Source organism: Balearica regulorum, chromosome 1 (genome assembly GCF_011004875.1).
Source record: "Balearica regulorum gibbericeps isolate bBalReg1 chromosome 1, bBalReg1.pri, whole genome shotgun sequence".
In the NCBI taxonomy this organism is placed as follows: Eukaryota; Metazoa; Chordata; class Aves; order Gruiformes; family Gruidae; genus Balearica; species Balearica regulorum.
This window is the reverse complement of record NC_046184.1, coordinates 91,945,359-91,964,248: the sequence shown is the minus strand read 5'-3', so window position 1 is coordinate 91,964,248 and position 18,890 is coordinate 91,945,359. Positions and strand designations below refer to the sequence as shown.

At 40.7% G+C, this 18,890-nt stretch overlaps 1 protein-coding gene across 1 annotated transcript; it reads right to left on the bottom strand.

Annotated features, from left to right (window-relative positions):
- Nucleotides 1-10,741: 10,741 nt before the first annotated feature.
- Nucleotides 10,742-12,261, bottom strand: GPR15 (G protein-coupled receptor 15). Its single transcript, XM_010309347.2, has one exon. It carries the CDS (start codon nucleotides 12,243-12,245, stop codon nucleotides 11,139-11,141), a length of 1,107 nt encoding a protein of 368 aa, XP_010307649.2. The 5' UTR covers nucleotides 12,246-12,261; the 3' UTR covers nucleotides 10,742-11,138.
- Between the last annotated feature and the right edge of the window lie 6,629 nt (nucleotides 12,262-18,890).

The following is an 18,890-nucleotide window of genomic DNA, read 5'->3' as shown; positions in this document are numbered from 1 at the left end:
AAACCTTGTTAATTGTTACAGGCTGTTGTATCCTTAGTTTAATGCTGCCTTTTGTCAGTTAAACTGCCACTGTAGCTGTTAGCTAATTCATCATTTTAGGTTCCCCGTGCTTCTGAGACTCTTTGCTTGGCACGAAAGTGGGAAGTCTTGTATTTCGCCTTTTTAGGTGTCAAAAATTGTTGGAGTTACATACCTATACAGCTACTTTACCAATTTAAGTAACTCATTAAGTCTTTTTTTGCAGGTAAAAGCTTGTGGTGATTTTTAGATTTAAAAGGAGTTTTTAGTATTCTAATAATAAGGTTGACTCGATAGAAGTCATATTTTGTAAAAAATAGCTCTGGTAGATATTGCTGGAGGGAGAGAATGCTAATTTTATTTGGAGTTATCCATTTTCCCAAATAGTAGTTTGATACCTCAGAAAAAATAAAGATCTACTATATAAAATCAATTTGCACATACATAATACTTTAATACTTATTGAGAAGCAATGCTTTATCCAAAACAGCCATTCATCTGAATAACTTCTATATTTGCAAAAACATCCTTTATCCGTATAAACTGTTCTTCTGAGGACTTCTTATTAGCGGTTAGGTTTAAAAGTTTTCCACTTCAATCGTAAGCACCTTTTGCTCCGTCATATATTATTGTGGAGAGTGCACTGGGTGGCTGAAGGAGGGAGGAAAAGAAATATTTCTCTATTGAATTGACTCAGTGTAGGTCAGTAATTGTTGCCAGCTCATGTGCAGTGCTAGAAATACGCTGCAGGCAATTGTCATCTGTCAACCTGGAGAAAAATGCTTGTGGTAAAAGGCAAAGTACAAGAATACTGGGCACTGTTACAAGTCTTTTGGGCAACTCAGTGGCAGCTAGCCATCATAGAGGGCTGGCAGGTAATGCAGAGATGTTATGTCATAACACATAAAATCAGAATAGGGAGCATGAATGCAGAAAGTTCTTCAGTATTCCATAAGCACTTGCTCCACAGCGTACCGGGGTTTATGATTGACTCCCTTGACTGAGTAAATAACAGACTTGACTTACAGAACTAAGTAAATCAAAAACCTGTTTTGGAAGCATCTAAACTGGTATGTGGGAGCATGTCCATTCCCTGAGTGAAGAACTGACAATGTAGTGATGTTAATAGCTGGTTATGTCCTTAAAATCTGTCAGCTTTTTTTTTTTTTTAAATGAAGGTTTGTTTCCCCTCCTCTTTGCAAAGAAAACACGGTTAAAGGGAAAACCTACAAGTTCAAAAGCAATTAAAGGGATCCTCAATATATTTGCATGGTATTTCATGATTTTCAGTGAATTCTGTTAATTCTGAGGATAGATGATGGCCTACGCATATGTTTTTTGGCAGATACACATCAAGGATAATCTATGTGTATTTGCTCTTAGTGAACTAGATGATTGCTTGAGGTCTCCTCCAGCTGTGCTGCACTGGTAATGCCAGTTGTGTTAAAGCATGAGTCAAAATACAAGTTTGCTTTCTTAAAATAAAAAGGAAGAAGGTTGCATGTCACTATTTGTCCTTTCTGTGTACATGAGACAATCTATGTCAAAAACCAGTAGTGTTATACAGCTGTTAGAAGACACCTCAGCCTTTGTATTCTTACTCTACAGTTCATCACCTTCATTCTGTGTGTGTTTCACACGCTGATCAAATCATGCTCATTGTGTGGCGGGAGCCTTTGGTTTTTCTGTCTGATAAAAATGTGGACACTTCCATGCAAAAGCTGAATTCAGCATAAGATGAACTGATAATTTGGTGGTTGTTGTTGTTGTTTTAGTTTAATTATAAGACTGAAAATGTATACTTCGGTCCTTGTTCACTATGTGCAGTGTTTTGGAAATCCTGTTTTTATTGTAATCTTCCTTTTTCACTTCCTCTGGACCTTTTCACAAGACTTGATTTAGGGCACATGCTTTTCGATCTGGTCTTAAGGCAAACACAGATTTTTATTTTTTTTTCCCAATTTTTTTTTTGAGCCACTTAGCCTCACTCTCCACCTCTGACTTTCAAGTATGGCTGAAGCAGGCATTGTCTGGGTATGCGGCCTAGGGGGGCATCCAGGGGTAGAGCAGCACATTATAGCTGTAGCCCTGCTGCCTGTTTTGCCTGTGCCAGAGGTCTGGAGAGCCAGGCTGGTGGCTGATGGCTGTGGGAGGGCTGGGTGTACAGGGATGGAAGTGCTGCTGGGGAAGAATAGCCTTACGGCGAGCGGAGTGGGTAGCTTGCCTCCCTGGGGCTTGCTCCCTCCAGCACCCTCCCAGCTGGGGCCCTTTCCATGGCAGAAACCTTGTCCCATCCTGAACCCAAAGCTTGAGAATGGCAGGCTTGCTTTTTCCTCATCTTTTAGGAATGTTCCCCAGTGATGCTTTCTGTCCAGCTGCTGGGCACTGGAGGAAGGCGCTAGCTTTGCCTGTTACAGAACAGAGAGGGGACTCAGCCTTCAAACGCACAAACCTCTCGTGTTTCACTGTGCGATGCGCTGGCCTGCAGTGCAGCCAGAGCTACGGCAGCCACATGGGTTAGGATACCTGAGCTGCTTTCATTTGACTAGTTCACAGGTTTGGTGTAAATGAAGAAATGCCAGCATGCACTTCAGTGTCAGCTTGCAACCCAAACGTGCAGTTCCAGTCCCCTGGGGCTTGTTCATCCCATCTTGATATTCCCATCACTGCATCTTTGCCGCCCTTGCCTGTGGTCGCTGCATTTGGGTGAGCAGGTTCACAGCTTCCAGCGTTGCAGTTGCTACTATAAGCTGTGGTGCAAATGAAGTCTAAACCACACACAAACTGCAGAGGGACAAACGGTGCTTGCCTGGGGGAGGTCCTGTGCCCGGCATTGCTCCCTGACAGTAGAGTATGCATGCCTTAGCAAAGAACACAGGTGCTTAAATTGGCATGATCTTGCCCTACCCTTTATCCCAGTTGCTTAAAGGCAATTTAAGGAAGGTGCAGCTAATAGTATCAGGAAACCTAGTCCAGCAGCACAACTGGAAGCATCTATTCAGATGGCTCCTCTCTATAAGGATGAGTGAAGCCATATAATTATAGGAGTTTCATGGGTCTTCAGGTCTTTTGGAGATGAATCATTAGCCTGAACTCTGAAAAAGGGCACACTCATCCAGCTGGGTTCACTGCTGGGTGGGTAGTCTGTGGGTTAGCCTTTCAGTCTTCTCATTTAGCCAAACCCCAACTCTCTTGAAGTTAATCGTATAAAACTCCATTTGATCTCAACGAAAACAGCAGTTTCCCCACTGACTTTAATTGGTATTTATTTGGGTGACAGCAGAGGTAAGGACCTGTAAGCATAATTTGTCTAGTTGCACAAGTTATTAAAAAATAGAATAATAGTAGGAGGGTTACATCTTTCATGAATCAGCAGGGATTCCAAACATTTTTAACAGCCTGAGGATGGTTGCAGCCTCTAAAGCGGCTACGCAAATGTGAGTGTGCCACAGCACCATCAATTCATGCTGCCAAAAGGTTAGCCCTAGAAGCTACTGGATTATAAGGGTTGTTCAAGGTTTATTCTCTCCTTTTCTCTAGCTATATCTAGTCTTTTTTCTGTGCAGCAGCTCTGCTCTGAAATGTTCTCTCTTCTCAAGTGCTAGCCTAGCTTCTCATGGTACCTTGTTTTAGCACATCTCTTATCCACCATATACTCTTTGTTCTACTCTTGCTTTAAAAAAAAAAAAAAACCAACAAAAAAAAAAGGAGGGATGCTCTCCAGGCTTCTCCTTGCCTTTATTCTCTTGATTTTTCCCTGAGCCTTTTTCTCTCTCCTGGCGAGATACCCACAAGGTTTTTTTCAATTACTGGAGTGTTCCTAAGTGGTCTGAAGTACCATGTTCTTAGAAAGCAGAATATCTGGCACCTTATCTACAGCTGAGCTGGTATGAGATCTTGGGCATGCCATTGCACTTTTCAGTGCATGTGTCTGCACTCTCTTTGTGGCTTAGCACCCCTCCATCTGTAATGTCCTGGTTGGTTATGAGGAAAGCAGAAGTTTATATGCGAGAAGCAGCTTATATAATACATGTATGTGTTTCTTGCAAGCTGTCAAGCTTCTACTCTTACCTGCAACGTTTCCTTAGGTGGCATGATTGTACCCATGGTGGGTAACTCCCACAGGTTCAAAGCTATGCAAAACCGAATATGCACCTCTCTTTTTTTTTTTAATCTTTTTGTAATGGTTTGAATGTTTTGCTGTGCGTGAGGTAGATGTTTCTGTGGTTCCCAAAGGAGGGAGGGTGAGGAGTGGGTGAGAGGGGAAATGGGTGTTGTGGTCATGCAGGTGTTTAGGCAGTACATAGAGGGAAGTCAAGTGAGTGGTCAAGTCAGGTGCATGGTACTATATAGGGCAAATATTTGCTGTGTATTTATTTATACATGGTGTTCCTCAGTGGAAAAACTGCTCTTTGCATTTTAAGTCTGACATTCTGGTAATTTTTGCGTATCAGTTTTAAAGCTAGACTGAAAATTTGGATTGATTTAAAAACCACTGACCAAGTTTCATTCTCTAACTGAGCAGAGTGCCACACAGTTTCACAGTCTTGTTTTCTTTGTCTCAAATGGAGGGTAAAAGGGCAACCTTTGGGGAACAGCTGTTCTTTTATGTTCACGTTAACTAGTTTTATCAGTTTAAAAAGAAAAAGGGCATCAGATTCTGGGATCTCAGTTGCACAGTGAAAGACAGAGGTGTGTTTTTTTCCAGAACTGACTAGTGACTTTTGTATGTATCCAGTTATTTCCTAATACTATCTATATTTCATTTATTTTTTAAGGACTTGCAGTTTAGAAAGTAAGTACTCAGGCCTTTCTGGAAATCAGTGCTTTGCAAAGGATCTGAAGCTAGGCATTTGCAAATGAAAGCCTCTGAATTTAGTAATCACTTTGTGGGCAGCATTTTCTTTGAACACAGATTCTTACCTTACTTCCCCTGTGCCCTACTCTAGTCTCCAAAGCAGCCAAATGCAGTCCAAATTTCAAGAGAAATATTGGTCTCTTCTTTTCTGAGATCTGTTGTTGAGATACCTTTTGTAAAATCCCATGTGCTCTAGAAAATGTGAAAAGTAAACAGTAGAGGAAGTATGTTCACTGACTAGACTTAGTGGGAGCTTCTGACTAAGAATATGCTCTCTTACTAATAAGGAAACTGTTTTGAAGTTTGAAAATAAGTCTTTTGGTCACAATGCATTATTTAGATGATTGACACTGATAACGTTGCATCCTCTCAAACCATAACACGTGGTCTCTACTTCCAAAGTTGCTGCAATCTATTACGAAAACATAGGAGAGGTGAATTGGGAAAATGAAACCTACAATTCAATTCATATTTAAAAATAAGTATCAACCCAAGCAGCCTGGCCTTTGGCAGGGCTTTTTTACCAAGTCACATGTGGAAGGCTGCCTTTCTTCTTCAAGGCTGTTGTTTCCAATCCACTTGCTTTCTCATCTACCATGTTTTGCATTCTTTTACTTTATTATGAACTGCGGTCTTGGCTGCTTAGATGTTTGGGGCCAAACTCTGTCTGGCTTTTACTGAGAGTGGACTACTCCAAAACCTCCTGTTGCTTGCAGTAAGGCTCCAGCAGGATACTGAACACCCGCATCTGCAAACGGAGCAGGTGCTTGGGTTGTTACTGAAACCTAGAGTGCACTAATTGCAGGCTTTGTGGTATAGTACTAAAATGTTACGAGATAATATGGGCTTTTTCTGGTTTTCTAGGGCTACCCAGCCACCTCTCTGTGTGCCACTCAGAAGCATCATAATTACTTCTGAGTCCATTTAATGCGTCGTCAATGCATGTTTCCATCAGTCATGAATTTAGGTAACTCTTTGTTCCTATTCATGAACTGATCTCCCTTTCTCTGATGATATGCAGAACACTGACATATTTGATAAATAGCCCGAGTGGATGGATTTCCCATTGCAGGATTGTCTTTAGGCCATTTGTGGTCACTGCTTCCTGTTCTTCACTTGCCATGAAATGTGCTCCTTAACTGGGTGAAGCCTTTTAAGCAAGAGAAGAACTGGAACTCTTTTTCAGTTAGAAATTTTGGGACACATAATGATTTGTGCTCACAGCTTGCAAATCTACTCACAAGTCCCTGATGACCTCATGAATATAAATGATCACACAGGGATAACAAATTAGTATTCTGGTAGCATGTAACTGCTAAAAGTGCACCTAAGTGTCCCCACCCACAAGTTAACATCTCTTTGTACTGTATGCCTTACGAGCACCTGAAAAAAACCCCTTCTTTTGTCCGTGACCTTACTGGTCCCGTGCAGCAGTTAGCAAATGTATCATTGCAAGATTTTTTCGAAGTCAGGAAATGTTCTTATTGTAAGTCAGCCTCTTCGAACCCTGAGGCACAGACAACTGTGAGGGGCTTTTCATCCCACCCATCTGACAGAGCCAGGACAAGAAGCTGCAGAGGAAATCTTGATGCACCTTAGTGGAAGTTTTTCTCTTAGCTTCCAAGAGCCAGTCTTTACTGCAGTACTTGTGGAGGGTCAGTCCAGTGTGGTGACTACGCCACTTGTCTTACTTGTCTGAGGGCAGTAAGTTGGCCCTGCTCATTTTGGATCTGAAGCTATTCTCTGTGTGACTTTCTCCTCAGTCCTCTGCAACTCGAAGTACCATTTTGTGGCAGTACCATTGTCAGTGTTAGCACATCTGGTGCTGAAATGAAGGTTGCAAAAATACTTTGCCCATTTAAGTAAGCATCAGGTCTGGATACAATTTTTCTTTGTGTTGAGATCAAATTATTTATGAAAAATGCCGATTCATTGAAGCCAAAATGGAGACCAAGAGATGCATCTAACCAGGTCCTCATATCAAGAAGCAGAGGCATTGCAACCTTGATTGTGCACATCTCAGGAAAGTGCACCAACCTCTAGATTGTTGGGGGTGGTGCTGGTGCTGTAGTTGTTTTCATGAAAAACCTCAAAAGGTCTTGGTTTTGTTCCAAGGCAGTACAAAATCATCTCTGAAATGATTAAAAGGTTTGTGGGATGGGCAGATGACTGTTCCCATCCAGGTCTGCTGACAGATATTCTAGTAATGCTTTGCTACCTTTTCATGACAATGAAATGAGAAGTTAAATTACAAAAAACCAAACCATATATCTTAGCTGCAATCATATCAGATTTATTTTAAAATAAAGTGGGGGAAAAAAACAGTCCAAATTCCTTACCAAGATCTTTGGCAGGTACCATATCAGTATTGCACCATTTCTGTTTCACATGGCAAACCACTTTACAATCATTAAGTTCTTTTAACATGGATAAAATAGGCATCCTGTTACATTACTCAGATAGTCAAAATAGAATAGTTAAAATTCCAGAAGTAAGTTTGCTCAAGCATAGGTTGCCTTTTCTTTGAAAGAAGTAATTGAAAAGAATGTTTACACTGTCATGAAAATGTCAAATAGATCTGCAGTTTACGAGAGTAAAATAGGCACCTTCATAGGGTACAGTCTTTAGGATGAAAACCTAAAAGAATCCAGAGAGTTTTGCTTTGTTGAATTAGTTGCCTTTTTTGGTTTTGGTTTGGTGGTGGTTTTTTTGCTCATGTGGAACATTTGCTGTGGCACTTACATTTTTCTCTTCAAGCCTTGCAATATTTAGCAAATTTATTTGTTTTTTTTCCAGATGACAGTACTAAAGCTTTAGGCAATGGAAGGAGATCTTCGTTGATTTACTTAGTCATTGTTCCAATTTGATTTGATATTTTGAAGTATTTAAAAAATAAAAAGAAATTGGCAGCCCTACCTTAAAATTATTTGAAGTCTTGTAGATTAATGATATTTGAAAGATACTGTTCGGCTTTGGGTGGGGATTGAGGAAATAATGAATGAGTCTGACTTACTAAGATGTGAATTTCTGCTGTAATAAAAATCATAGGTTAGTTGAAATGCAAGTCCAAGGCTGCTTTTTTAAATTAAAAAAATAAGTGCCTTGTTACATACTAGTAAAGGTAGAGGGAGCATAAGAGATTGAGAAGAGAATATTGAGAGGGTCAGTGCAAATAAGACTAAAATTTGAAGTGACACTGTTCTGATTTTCAAACGCTGGAAGGTCTGAAAACACTGTTGATGCTCTTCATGCATTTGCAAGCCTGAAAAAGGAGTTTGGCCGTTAGGTGTGGGGAGAAAAGTCTGTCACGTGGAGGAAGAAAATAAAAAATCTTTTAGAAGAGGTAGTGGGTGAGGAAAAAAAAAGCATGCAATGAAGGCAGGGGAGAGCAAAAAGCTAGTGTGTGTCTCTGTGATGCCTCCTTTGTAGCCCAGGCACATATCCCAGTATCTTTCTGTGTGCCAGAAGAGCACACAGTGTCGCCAGCAATTGCTGAAAGACACTTTTGCCTCCACCTGCTCCAATGAGGGTTTGCTCTGTGAGTCTGTGGGTACAGTATGGAACTGGCTGGGGAGTTGGGCAAGATGTCCATGCCTTGGTTTTTAGGTTTGCACTGCCCTTGGGCGAGGTACGTTTTAGTTTCTCTGCCTACATTAAACAGCACAACCACAAGGTTCAAGAAAAAATGCAAATACCAGGATTTATTTGTAATACTCAAAATAGTCATCCGCATTTATAGATGTTTAGAAAATACAGAGGTGTGAAAAGAAAAGCTATAGTGAATGTACTCCTGCTGCTGTTACGTCAGTTATTCTTCTATCATTCAGTTTACAGGTTTTTTCTGCTGCTGTCCAGACAGTAGTCAGGTCTTCAGGCTTTGACCATTCCTCTCTGTTGTGCACAAACTATGTTAGCTGGTAAAGCTGTCTTCCCTTTGAAGCCTTTTAGCAGGTCTGCATGAGTGTAACCCTTCACCCTAGAAATCACTGTGGCTTCTTCTTAAGGAGACAGTGACTCTGTGTAGTTAGACCACTCCATAATTAGAATAAAAGTAACTTTCCATAGATTTGTAAAATGTCTCATTGTTATTCTAGGAGTAATCTCCTGCATCTGATTGCCTAGAAGACAATTCTTGTCTTCAATGAAATGTAAAAGTGTGTTCTGTGGTGATCAAAGTGATTCAAGGACTACTGCTGCAAGTCTTTTTGTTTATGAGTCTCTCTGGTCAGTTAGAGTATGGATTTGTATGCCAGTTTATTCCTTCCCTGGCAAAGCTGGGGGGAGGGAACACAGAACCAAACTCTTAAAACTTAACTTGAAACACTACTGCCCCATAAAATGATACTGGGTTTGCTGTGTAATAGATTGCATGCAAGTTGTTACCAGCTTATTTTACTTCTTAAAAAGTAGACTGAAAGATAAACATTTGCTGACTCTTTCTTTTGTTGGCAGAGCTGAATTTGCTTTATCTTACAGGGCTGTAAGTGCCATTAAAAATCTTTTACTTATTGCAGTTCAAGATTTGTTTCCACGTATTTTGTTTTACCACTTAGTGCTAAGATGACTTCTGCCCCTAGTCAACACCTTTGTGGGTTTCATGAAAGCTAGTTCAAACGCTTCAAAGGCTAAGAGAGATAAAAATCTTTAAAAATCAGGAAATATAAAAGGAAAATTTGTAACAGTCTTTTGACTTAGTCACACATCCTGGATGCTGTATAATACTGATTTATTATATTTATGACAAGCACTATTATATTAAGCTAAACATTTAACAAGAGAGACAATAGAATATGAGATACTGCAACACAGCCAAGGTATCCCAGAAGATATTGGAAGTTTAATACTTTTTTTAACTGTGCACTTTAAAACATTGTACCCTGGTTTCTTTGTTTTAAGCAAACACCAATCATTGGCATTTAGAAAGATATTAAATATTTAATAAAGTAGATGTAGTCAGCTTTATAAAAGTCCAGGACCAGTTTTCTGATTAGCTGCTTAACTCCTTGCTCCACATTTGTTCAGCTTGTAAATCTAGGAGGTACTACAGCTGTTAATACGGAGCTTTCTCTGTTTCCCCACGCCATTTGCTGTCAGACTCGACACCAGTTGGGCAAGTGATATATTCCCCACAGCATATTAAATGCAAGACCTGTGCATTTCCCAAAGATTGCTGGATAGGAATGAGCTGGTTTATTTACAGAGTCCTTTTGGTCCTTTTGCATTCCTTTTCTATGAGCATCCCTGTACCCAAATTTTCTCAGCATTCTTCATGATTCTCCGTGCTTCTCATGGAGAATCACTCAAATGCTTGTGAAACACAGGCACATTTGCATTTGAGTTTGACTGCAGTGGGAGAAAGCCCTACTGTATATGTCTTTATATAAAACGGTTGCAGCTAAACAAAGCAGACCTGGACTTTGAATGGCACACAATGTCGTACCATTATACGACAACCCAAGCAGTCAGAAACTGTGTCAGATCCTCAAAAAAGTCTTAAAAAGCACGAGTGTTTTTTGTTGTTTTTTTTTTTCCTTTAAGAAAAAGGTTAAAGGCAGGATTTCTTTTGCTTGTCTTCTGATTTCTCTGCCTTCAAGTTATCTTTTTTCTGAAATCACAGGGGCTAGAAACTTACTTTAATTATTGTGATTAAAACTAAGATTTAATGCCATAATAAGAAGCTGAGACTTAAAGAAAAATGCACAAGACTCAAGTTACGAGAACCGGTGACACACAAATTCATTAAAACATTGGATTTCTAAACTCAGAAAACCTCCGAATACCAGAATTGATCAGGTTGGTTTGAGGATGCTGTGCCATCTTTGTGGGTAAACTAGGAACCAAAGAGAAGAAACACTCCTGTGTGTTATTTTTCTTGCTCTGCGCAGAATAAAAACCTATGTACATTTAAGTTCAAAGCTTGCCTCGGAGTGGCTTTGACTGAATCACATGATTCTTTTCTGTTGTTTCTAGCACTTGTACGGGGGTTCCAGTGTAAGCGTCTGTGGATATTTCTCGGTACGATGGTTTCAGACTTCTACCGTGCAGTGACACAGCGATCATTGTGAACCGTAATTCTTTGGTTAAGGTTTCCTATTCTGCATTTAAAGGGAAGAAGTGTGCCTCCCATCTGAAGTGCTGGCTGCATTACACTTGCACCTCTGTCTCTGTTGCTCATTTCTTTTTTTTTCAGTTTCTCTCGCTTTATTCTTTTCCTGCCATCTTTGGAGAGAGAAGTTCCTTCCTCTGCAGTCCCGGCTCCCAGTCAGAGGGACACAGAGCGCTTCCTCTTCCTAGCGGCATACTCCCCCGCAACAAAATTGGATAAGGAGTGGCTCAGACGAGTGTCCAGAGTATCAGAGCTGTTGCCACTGCTGCTGATTTTCACCCATGGGCACAGGCACCGGAGCATGGCTCTGCGGATATAGTTGTCAAAGCAGTAGTAAATGAAAGGGTTGGCACAGCTATTGGCAAAAGCAAAAGGGCTGCTCACCTTCATGCCCAGCTGGGCAACCATGTCAGGAAAACAGTCGGACTGCTTCAGAAGTCCCAAAAGTATGGCCATAAGCTTGAAAAGATTGAAGGGAACCCAGGAGATAACAAAAGCCGCCACTACAATGAAGACGATCTTGATGGATTTTCTCATTTTCTTATCATGTTTCCCAGCTCTCTGATAATGTACACAGAGTCTCCTGGTGATGGAGCAGTAAAAGGTTAAGATACTCAACAGTGGGAAGAAGAAGGCCAGGATTAAAAGCATCAGTGACATGATCTGTTTGGTTTCTGTCACAAGTTTGTCTGTGCAGTAAGTCTTTCCGTATTGCTTCTTCAGTTCTCTGGACAAAAGGGTTGGCATCCCTAAGCAACAGGATAATAACCAGACGCAGATGCAGAGTCCACTGGAATAGGATCTTGTTCTGACCCGTCTAGCGAGAGAGGGATGCATAATAGCAAGGTACCGGTCAGCACTCATACAAGTGAGGAGGAGGATGCTGCAGTACATGTTGACTGAGATGACATAGGAACTAGCTTTACAGAGGAAAGATCCTACCCTCCAGCTCCCGTCTGACACCTCCTTGTCCACCCAGAATGGCAGCGTGATGAGGAAGATGAAGTCAGATGCAGCGAGGTTGATGATAAAGATGTCGATCAGCCTCTGGACCCGTCGCTTGAAGACCAAGGCTACTATCAGGATGGAGTTGCCGACAATGCCCACCAGGAACACGGCAGTGTACAGGATAGGCAGGAAAGTAGACATATGTTGCAGGTGCTCATACTGGCAGTTGTCGTCGTAGTAGTAGTCGTAGTTGAAAGTGACTGTAGTCACAGGTGAAAGCTGGGTGAGTTCCATTTCTGGCCAAGCTATCCTCATCCCCACTCTGAGGAAGGCTCTGAGCTCCCCCTCACCTTCCCCTCGAGGTCGTCTTTAAAAACATGTTAGCGAGTAAGGGAGGAGGAGCAAGGGGAGGGAGGAGGAGAAAACTGGTTTTGGGGAGGTAATTTATATACTTTTAGCCAATCGCACAGGCAACAGACAGGCGACGAAGAGTCTCTGATTAGTCAAAACCCTGTCTTCAGAATAAATACTTGCTTCTTTTTTTAAAATCAGGATTAGTTTTACTGATTTTTATCTTCATTTTGCATTTGCCTGTATAAGCGAACTAGGTTTGGGGGGTTTGCTTTTATTTTTGGGGGAGGGAAGTAGTTTTCAAGATTCTGAACTTCTTATTTTTTAGGACTATTTTGCAGAGGTTTGAGAATCTACCAGCTCAGAAGTCAGAGAATTCAGGGGACCTGTGAATTCAGGTCCCACATTCTTTATTTTTACTCAAAACATTTTGTATAAATTGCTTTTTGGGGCAAGTTCAACTTTTCTGAGGCTTGGAGGTTTTTACTTTCTTTGTCCATTTATGATTGTTGTTTTCTGTTGAGAGTAATTCTCTCATATAAAAGTATTTAGAGAAAAACATTTAAAACTACCATCTCCATTCTGCCCTGTACTTAGTTGTTCTCTATCAGTTCCAGGCTCGCCACTGCTCTGCCAGAGCCCCCCTTCTGCCCTGCAGCCCCTCCGGTTCCCCTGGCCCTGGGCTCCCCACACCCAGATTTATGAATGTATTAGAAACTTAGAGGACAGTTTTCCAGTGTGTTATATATTCTTCCGCAATTTGAAACTTGACTTGATGTTCCCATCCCCACAGGGGCTTCCTTATCAGCCACAGTCCTGCTCTCCGTAGCAGTGGTTTGTTCCTTCTTACGACTGTGCAGCCCGCACGGCTCTTGAGCTGTTGTTATGCACAGTGCTTGCTTCTTTTGAAGATCTCTGATTTCCTTCACCTTTCATTCGCAGCATCAAAATCGCTCCAGCTGTGGCTTACCTTACAGAACGGTATGCCAGCATGGCATAAATCAAATGAAAAATTCTCACTTTTTAAACTACTGAATTCATTACAGCTTTGTCAATGCATACTAATTTGAACTTCTACTACTGGTCTTCATCATCCTTCCTCTCTTCTGTAGATAAATTAATTTTCTCCTTCCCCTCCCTCCCACCTGCGTGTTCACAGACCAGGCGCATCTTCAGGATTCTCAAAGCTTTCAGCAAATTGCTTACCAGAGCGCGCTCGAGCCCCGGGCAGATAGATGACATCTATGTATGTCTCCACAGGCAAAGAGCAACTCCAAATTGTACGGACAGCAAATTAGTCCCTCCAATGCACTCTGGATGTGCTCAGATTCACTCTGCCAGTGCGCAGGTTCTGTGCTCCTGTGCGGAAGGTACCTGGCAGACTTCCAGGCACCTGGAAAAGCAGCCAGCTGTTATTAAACAACTGGCTGCTGCATCAAGGGATAGTTAGGTGGACCCTCTCTCTTGTGTAGATATGCTGATGTCTAATAAGGATCTAGTTATATACAGCTGCCTTCCTATCAGTAGGGTATTAGTGGACTCTAGCTGACTAATTTTCATGGAATGTGTAAGGATTTAATTATCTCAGTGAGTGTAATTCAGCCATCACAAACTGAAAAAAAAATCAGGGTGTATAAAAACGCCCTGGCCTAGATTACTGATTTGTATGCCACAGATGTAAGTGTGAACCTGTAAGGAAGCAGAGGCTAAAAATCTTCTTCTCACCATCTAAAGATTGCAAAAGGTATACCTCCTTTTCAGCTAAGGGTTGTGTAAAAATGCCAAGTATCTTATGGTTTATAGAAATGATTTTTGATGGATTCAGTGCAGAGGTGAGTTTTGTGTCATCTTTGCTTATTTCTGCTTCAAGGAATGTGTTTCATTTTTTTTCTTCCAAGAAGCACTGGGAAATAGAGGCGTTCTCTTTCCATCAGTACTAGAGTAGAAAAGCTGAACCCTATGGTCTGTGGTATAATAGTTCTGCCTTTTTTGCAAAGATGGACCTACATGTTACTTTACTCTGCACTTGGATCCTAACAGCTTACATGCAGTTGCAAGCTTTAGAAATCAGGCACAAACTTCTTTCCCTCCATCTCACACTATTGCATATTCCTCCTTGAAATTCACTCCCTCTCCCCATCCCAGAGCAGACAAAAAAGTGAGTAACTTTTTAAAAAGCTTAATGGAACCATAAAGATAAGCATATGTCTACGTATTCTTGTGTTTGCAGTTCCTCACTTTGTTGTCTCCCTGTAGTTTAATAGCCTTACTTACTAAAATAAAAAATTAGTAAACCTTTTCCAACAGGGATCAACTCTGTTCTCTTGAATTTTCTCCATATTTCTTGAGTGCTCTAAATAGACTTGTGGATGTTGCTGTGTGTTGCCATATTAGAGATGTGACACTTCCTTATCTGGACAGAAGATTTGCAAAGATAATGTGAAGCATTGTCATGAATAATGAAGCGATCTGTAATTATGAGTGAAGGAGGAGCAGGCATATTTGTTGGTAGTCCGTAAGCCTTGTGGGTTTTTTATGTCGTATTGATTCACTTAAGAGCTACATGTAGGGTCTTCCTCTTCCCAGAGCTCATTTACCTGAGGTAGAGCCAAACTCTCAAAAATACTCAGCATAAGGAAATTCCCCTCATAACACTTCTCCATAGATATTCCAGAAAGCTCGGCACATGATGTGTTAAGATGCAAGAGATCATGAGATGTTTTGTCACTAGGAGGACAGCCCTCCACTTTCTCCTCACTCCCATCCTAGATTTCCGCAGCACTTTCCTCCTCCCAGAGCTCGCCAGAAATTTGTAAACCCTTTACCCGAACAAAATTTTCTGCTGAAGCAACAGCTACTGGCTTGGCTTGGGTGTATGTTCTTCCATTCGGGGTACCCAAGTTGTCCAGCCCTTGACACAGCTCTGAAAAGATGCAGCCACTAGGTGCTGAGTAGTTTTAAAGCTCAGAGTGAACCTAAAGCTTTTGTAACCACATGCTCATCGCAGATACCGTAATCATGGCCGTCTGTTTGGCCAGTTCTGCTTTAGATCGTGTGTTTCTCTGATGGTCATGCCTTTCTCAAACGCACTCGTGAAGTTTGTCATGTTGGTGTTTGTACCATTCCTTAAATCTTCCTTGTAGGAAATGCTGAGGTATTTCCAACAGCAGCAGGGGAAAAGATTTCACATCTTTGTTCACAGTTCTGTTATGCTTCTGATACATGTATTATGGTAGCTGCCCAGTTTGATGGCAAAATCAGTAAAAGAGATGCACAGCAGAATTATCTGCACAGGAAGGATGCAGGGTTGTTGATTTAGTTTGTTACACACACACATAAACACACTCCCCTTACAAATTTCTGCAGTTGAAGCATTTCTGGTAGCAAGGTGTGGATTTGGGGTTTTTTTTTGAAATTTTTTACATTCTCTATTTTACTGATAGTTTAAACGTGGTTTTATTCCAGCTTGTACATGTGCTTTTATATAAGACCAAGCATCTAGCTAAAACAAGCTATGTATCTGTAATTTATTAATTATTATAAATTCTGAGAAGGAACAGAGGTTCATTTGGCTGTAAAAGAAAGTGTAGTAGTTTCTAAATGATTGTGCTTCAAAAACCTTCTGTAAGGAATAGAGATTTGCAGACCTAATTAAAAAAACAACCAAACCGCTCCACCAAATTGGCTGAAACAGCCCTACTGTGCTGTAACCTAGGTGAAGGGAGGCTCAGAGGTAACCAGATGAATGCTAACCAACAGAAGTTTCACCCCACAAAGAGGAGAGGGTAGAAGCGATTCAGGTAAAATTGTGGGCACTGAGACAATGCATCGGGGTAGGTTGAAATAGTTTTCATACCAAGAGCAGTGGTCTACAAAGCATGGTGTGGGCAGAAAATACTTTTTGTATACTTAAGAAAATAAATTTCTTTAAAATAGTGTTTATGTCCTATTTATCCCATCCTTTCTTAATTTATATTTTTGCATATGTTTTATAATGTACAGTAGTACAGTAGTACATGTATTTTTTTTTTTTAAAAAAAACCCTATAATAGGGGTACATGCTCAAAAAGTTTTACTGATGGGGTGCATGATAAAAAGGTTCGGAGACCACTGACTTAGTGGGCATGTGGGTATCATTAAAGCAAGCCTGTGCTATTCATCATATTTGGAAGAAGCACATCTAGAAGGTTGTCTCCCTGTGAAAATTACAATTATGGTAGGGTTTTCTTAGCCTACCATGTTCTGTGCCTCAGATAAAAAAATACAGGAGGCAGAAATAAAACCAGTGAGACTGTATAAAGAGATGTGAAGGGAATCCATGGGGTTTTCTGCTGCATTCTGGCTATGTGAAATGCTCATAGATGGTGTCTAAAACACAAAAACTAAAAAAACTAAAGCTGTGCTTTTTATTATTACAGAAATAATATTTGTTGGGAGAGGCAGTATCTTGTAGTAAATTAGTGAGTAGTGTTGGAAGAAACGTGCAGACTTTTGAGCAACTTTTTCAGATATGAATCAGTAACTCATGAAGCTAATGTGGTATATGAAGAAGGTTTTTTTCTCATCCTCTATCAACTTCATTTAATATAGATAGTACCGTCTCCTACATATGTTTACATGTTTCCTACAAATGTTTACATATTTCCTTAGACTGCGAGAGCTAAAATGACACAAATTTTCGATGAAGATTTTCTTTTGCTACATAGGAGGGTTTTGTTTGCTTGGGTTTTTTTGTTTGCAGCGCTGCTGTTGAACTCCTTCACTCCCTGAAAACTTCAGTTAGGGGTACTTGCACATGATCCAGGTCTGCAATCTAGCAAACGTCACTTCCGTAAGTTTCTATAGCAAACTTTTACCTTGAAAACCTTGGCAAAGGATCCTGTTCTGTAGCTAGACTGATTAACCAGCGGTTCTGTTGAGGCGCGCCAAGGAGGTGTGAAGAGAACATGAAAAAAGATAGGTGTTAGCAATGAGTGACTCTCTGCATTCGTTTGTAATGTTTTTATTGCGTTACTCTTATTATATGGAGGGGTATTTTTCCAGGAGAAAAAAATCCAGGTGAAATCTGTTGAGTATTTGAAATTAAATATATAAAATGAAAACATATCTCCTCCCTCTGGCTGTTTTCGAGCAGCTGCACACATCATATTGATCAGGGCAGATTATGAAGAAGACGAGGCCACTGTAGTCTAATTCAATAATGGAAGTAGTAATGGCTGCAAAATTTTCCAGAATTGATTCTTATTTCTATGAGATTAGGTCTTTTAGGAGAAAACACTATAGACTTGCCAGTGTTAGATAATTCACTACGATTTACAGTAAATGGTTCCAATTCTCCTTATCCCATGGCTTAGAATACAGAGGGCTTTTGTTGGGGGTTTTTTTCTTCTAACATTTTCTAGCTTCAACTTCTGATAGTTTTGCCAGGTATACTAAAAAAAAAGTTACCTTTTTTTTTTGTTCCATATTGCCATTACTTGTATTTTATGGTCTTGCAACTCCTTAGCGCTCTCTTCACTAAATTAAATTGACTGACTTTCTGTGATGTATTTCACTGAGAGAGGTTTTCTAATTGCTCGGTGATTTTCATGTCCCTTTTCAGGTGTCTCTGTACTTTATCAACATGTCAAAACCAGACACGGTCTTTCAGCAGCCAGCAGCAACTCCAGATGTGATACAACTTCTTTCCTCCTTGTGACTTCTCTGTTTATACATCTGAGGTTGCAGGAAAGTTGGGGTTTTTTTTTGGCTGCAGCACCATCTGGGCAGTTGGTAATCCACCATGACCCGTTTGACCTTTTCATTTTGTGCTGCCCAGGATAAAGTCTTATGTCAGGTAAGTATAGCCTCCACTCTTTGCTCTTAAATGAATGAGCTCATCAGTGACCTTATTGAAATGCATATTTGCTTGCCCCTGGCTGCCAAATTATCAGGTCACCCTGTACCAGTGCCCTTTCCATGTCATTATTTACCATTCCCTCAGGCCTCGTGTCATCTGTGAAGTTTATTGGTGACACTCTGCTTTCTTCCAGGCCTTTGATAAAGACGTTAAATATTTTAGAGTCTAGCATAAATCCCAGTCAGACCCCAATATATGTCCTTGCAGAGAGTCACATTATGAAGTATTGGTGAGATGGTTCCATGGTCAGGAATGGTGGGGCATATAGGCAGAGGTTTCTTGATTAAAAAATCTTTCTAATTATTTTTTTAAAATAAAAAAAAATATTTTGTTGCACCAAGTCAGAGAAGTTTCTTATATGACTGCCTTCACCTTTGCCATCCTAGCTTGTTACCTCGCTGCAAAAACGCTTCCTGGCTGGTATCGTTCCCCAGAAGTCCTCAGCGATGTGAAAACCTCAGGCTTGATTCTGTTTTTTCTAAGTGTTCACTGGCTTGGAGGTTGGTAAGATCAAAACTGGGTGTGGTGGTCTCTCAGCAGGGGGGTTGTTAACTGCTTTTAAGAGTCCTCTTGTAATGTGCATGGGTACGTGCACCAGGGATGGGGGGAAATGTCCGATTTGGGGGGGTAGAGCCAGTGTTGGTGATTTTTGCAGTTTTTACTAAATCTTTTTCCATACTTGGTGTTTCCCCAGGTCAGTCAATCAGGAT

Excerpts from the sequence above, each read along its gene's own strand:
- GPR15 (XM_010309347.2), bottom strand. The coding sequence starts at position 12,245 with ATGAGGATAGCTTGGCCAGAAATGGAACTCACCCAGCTTTCACCTGTG.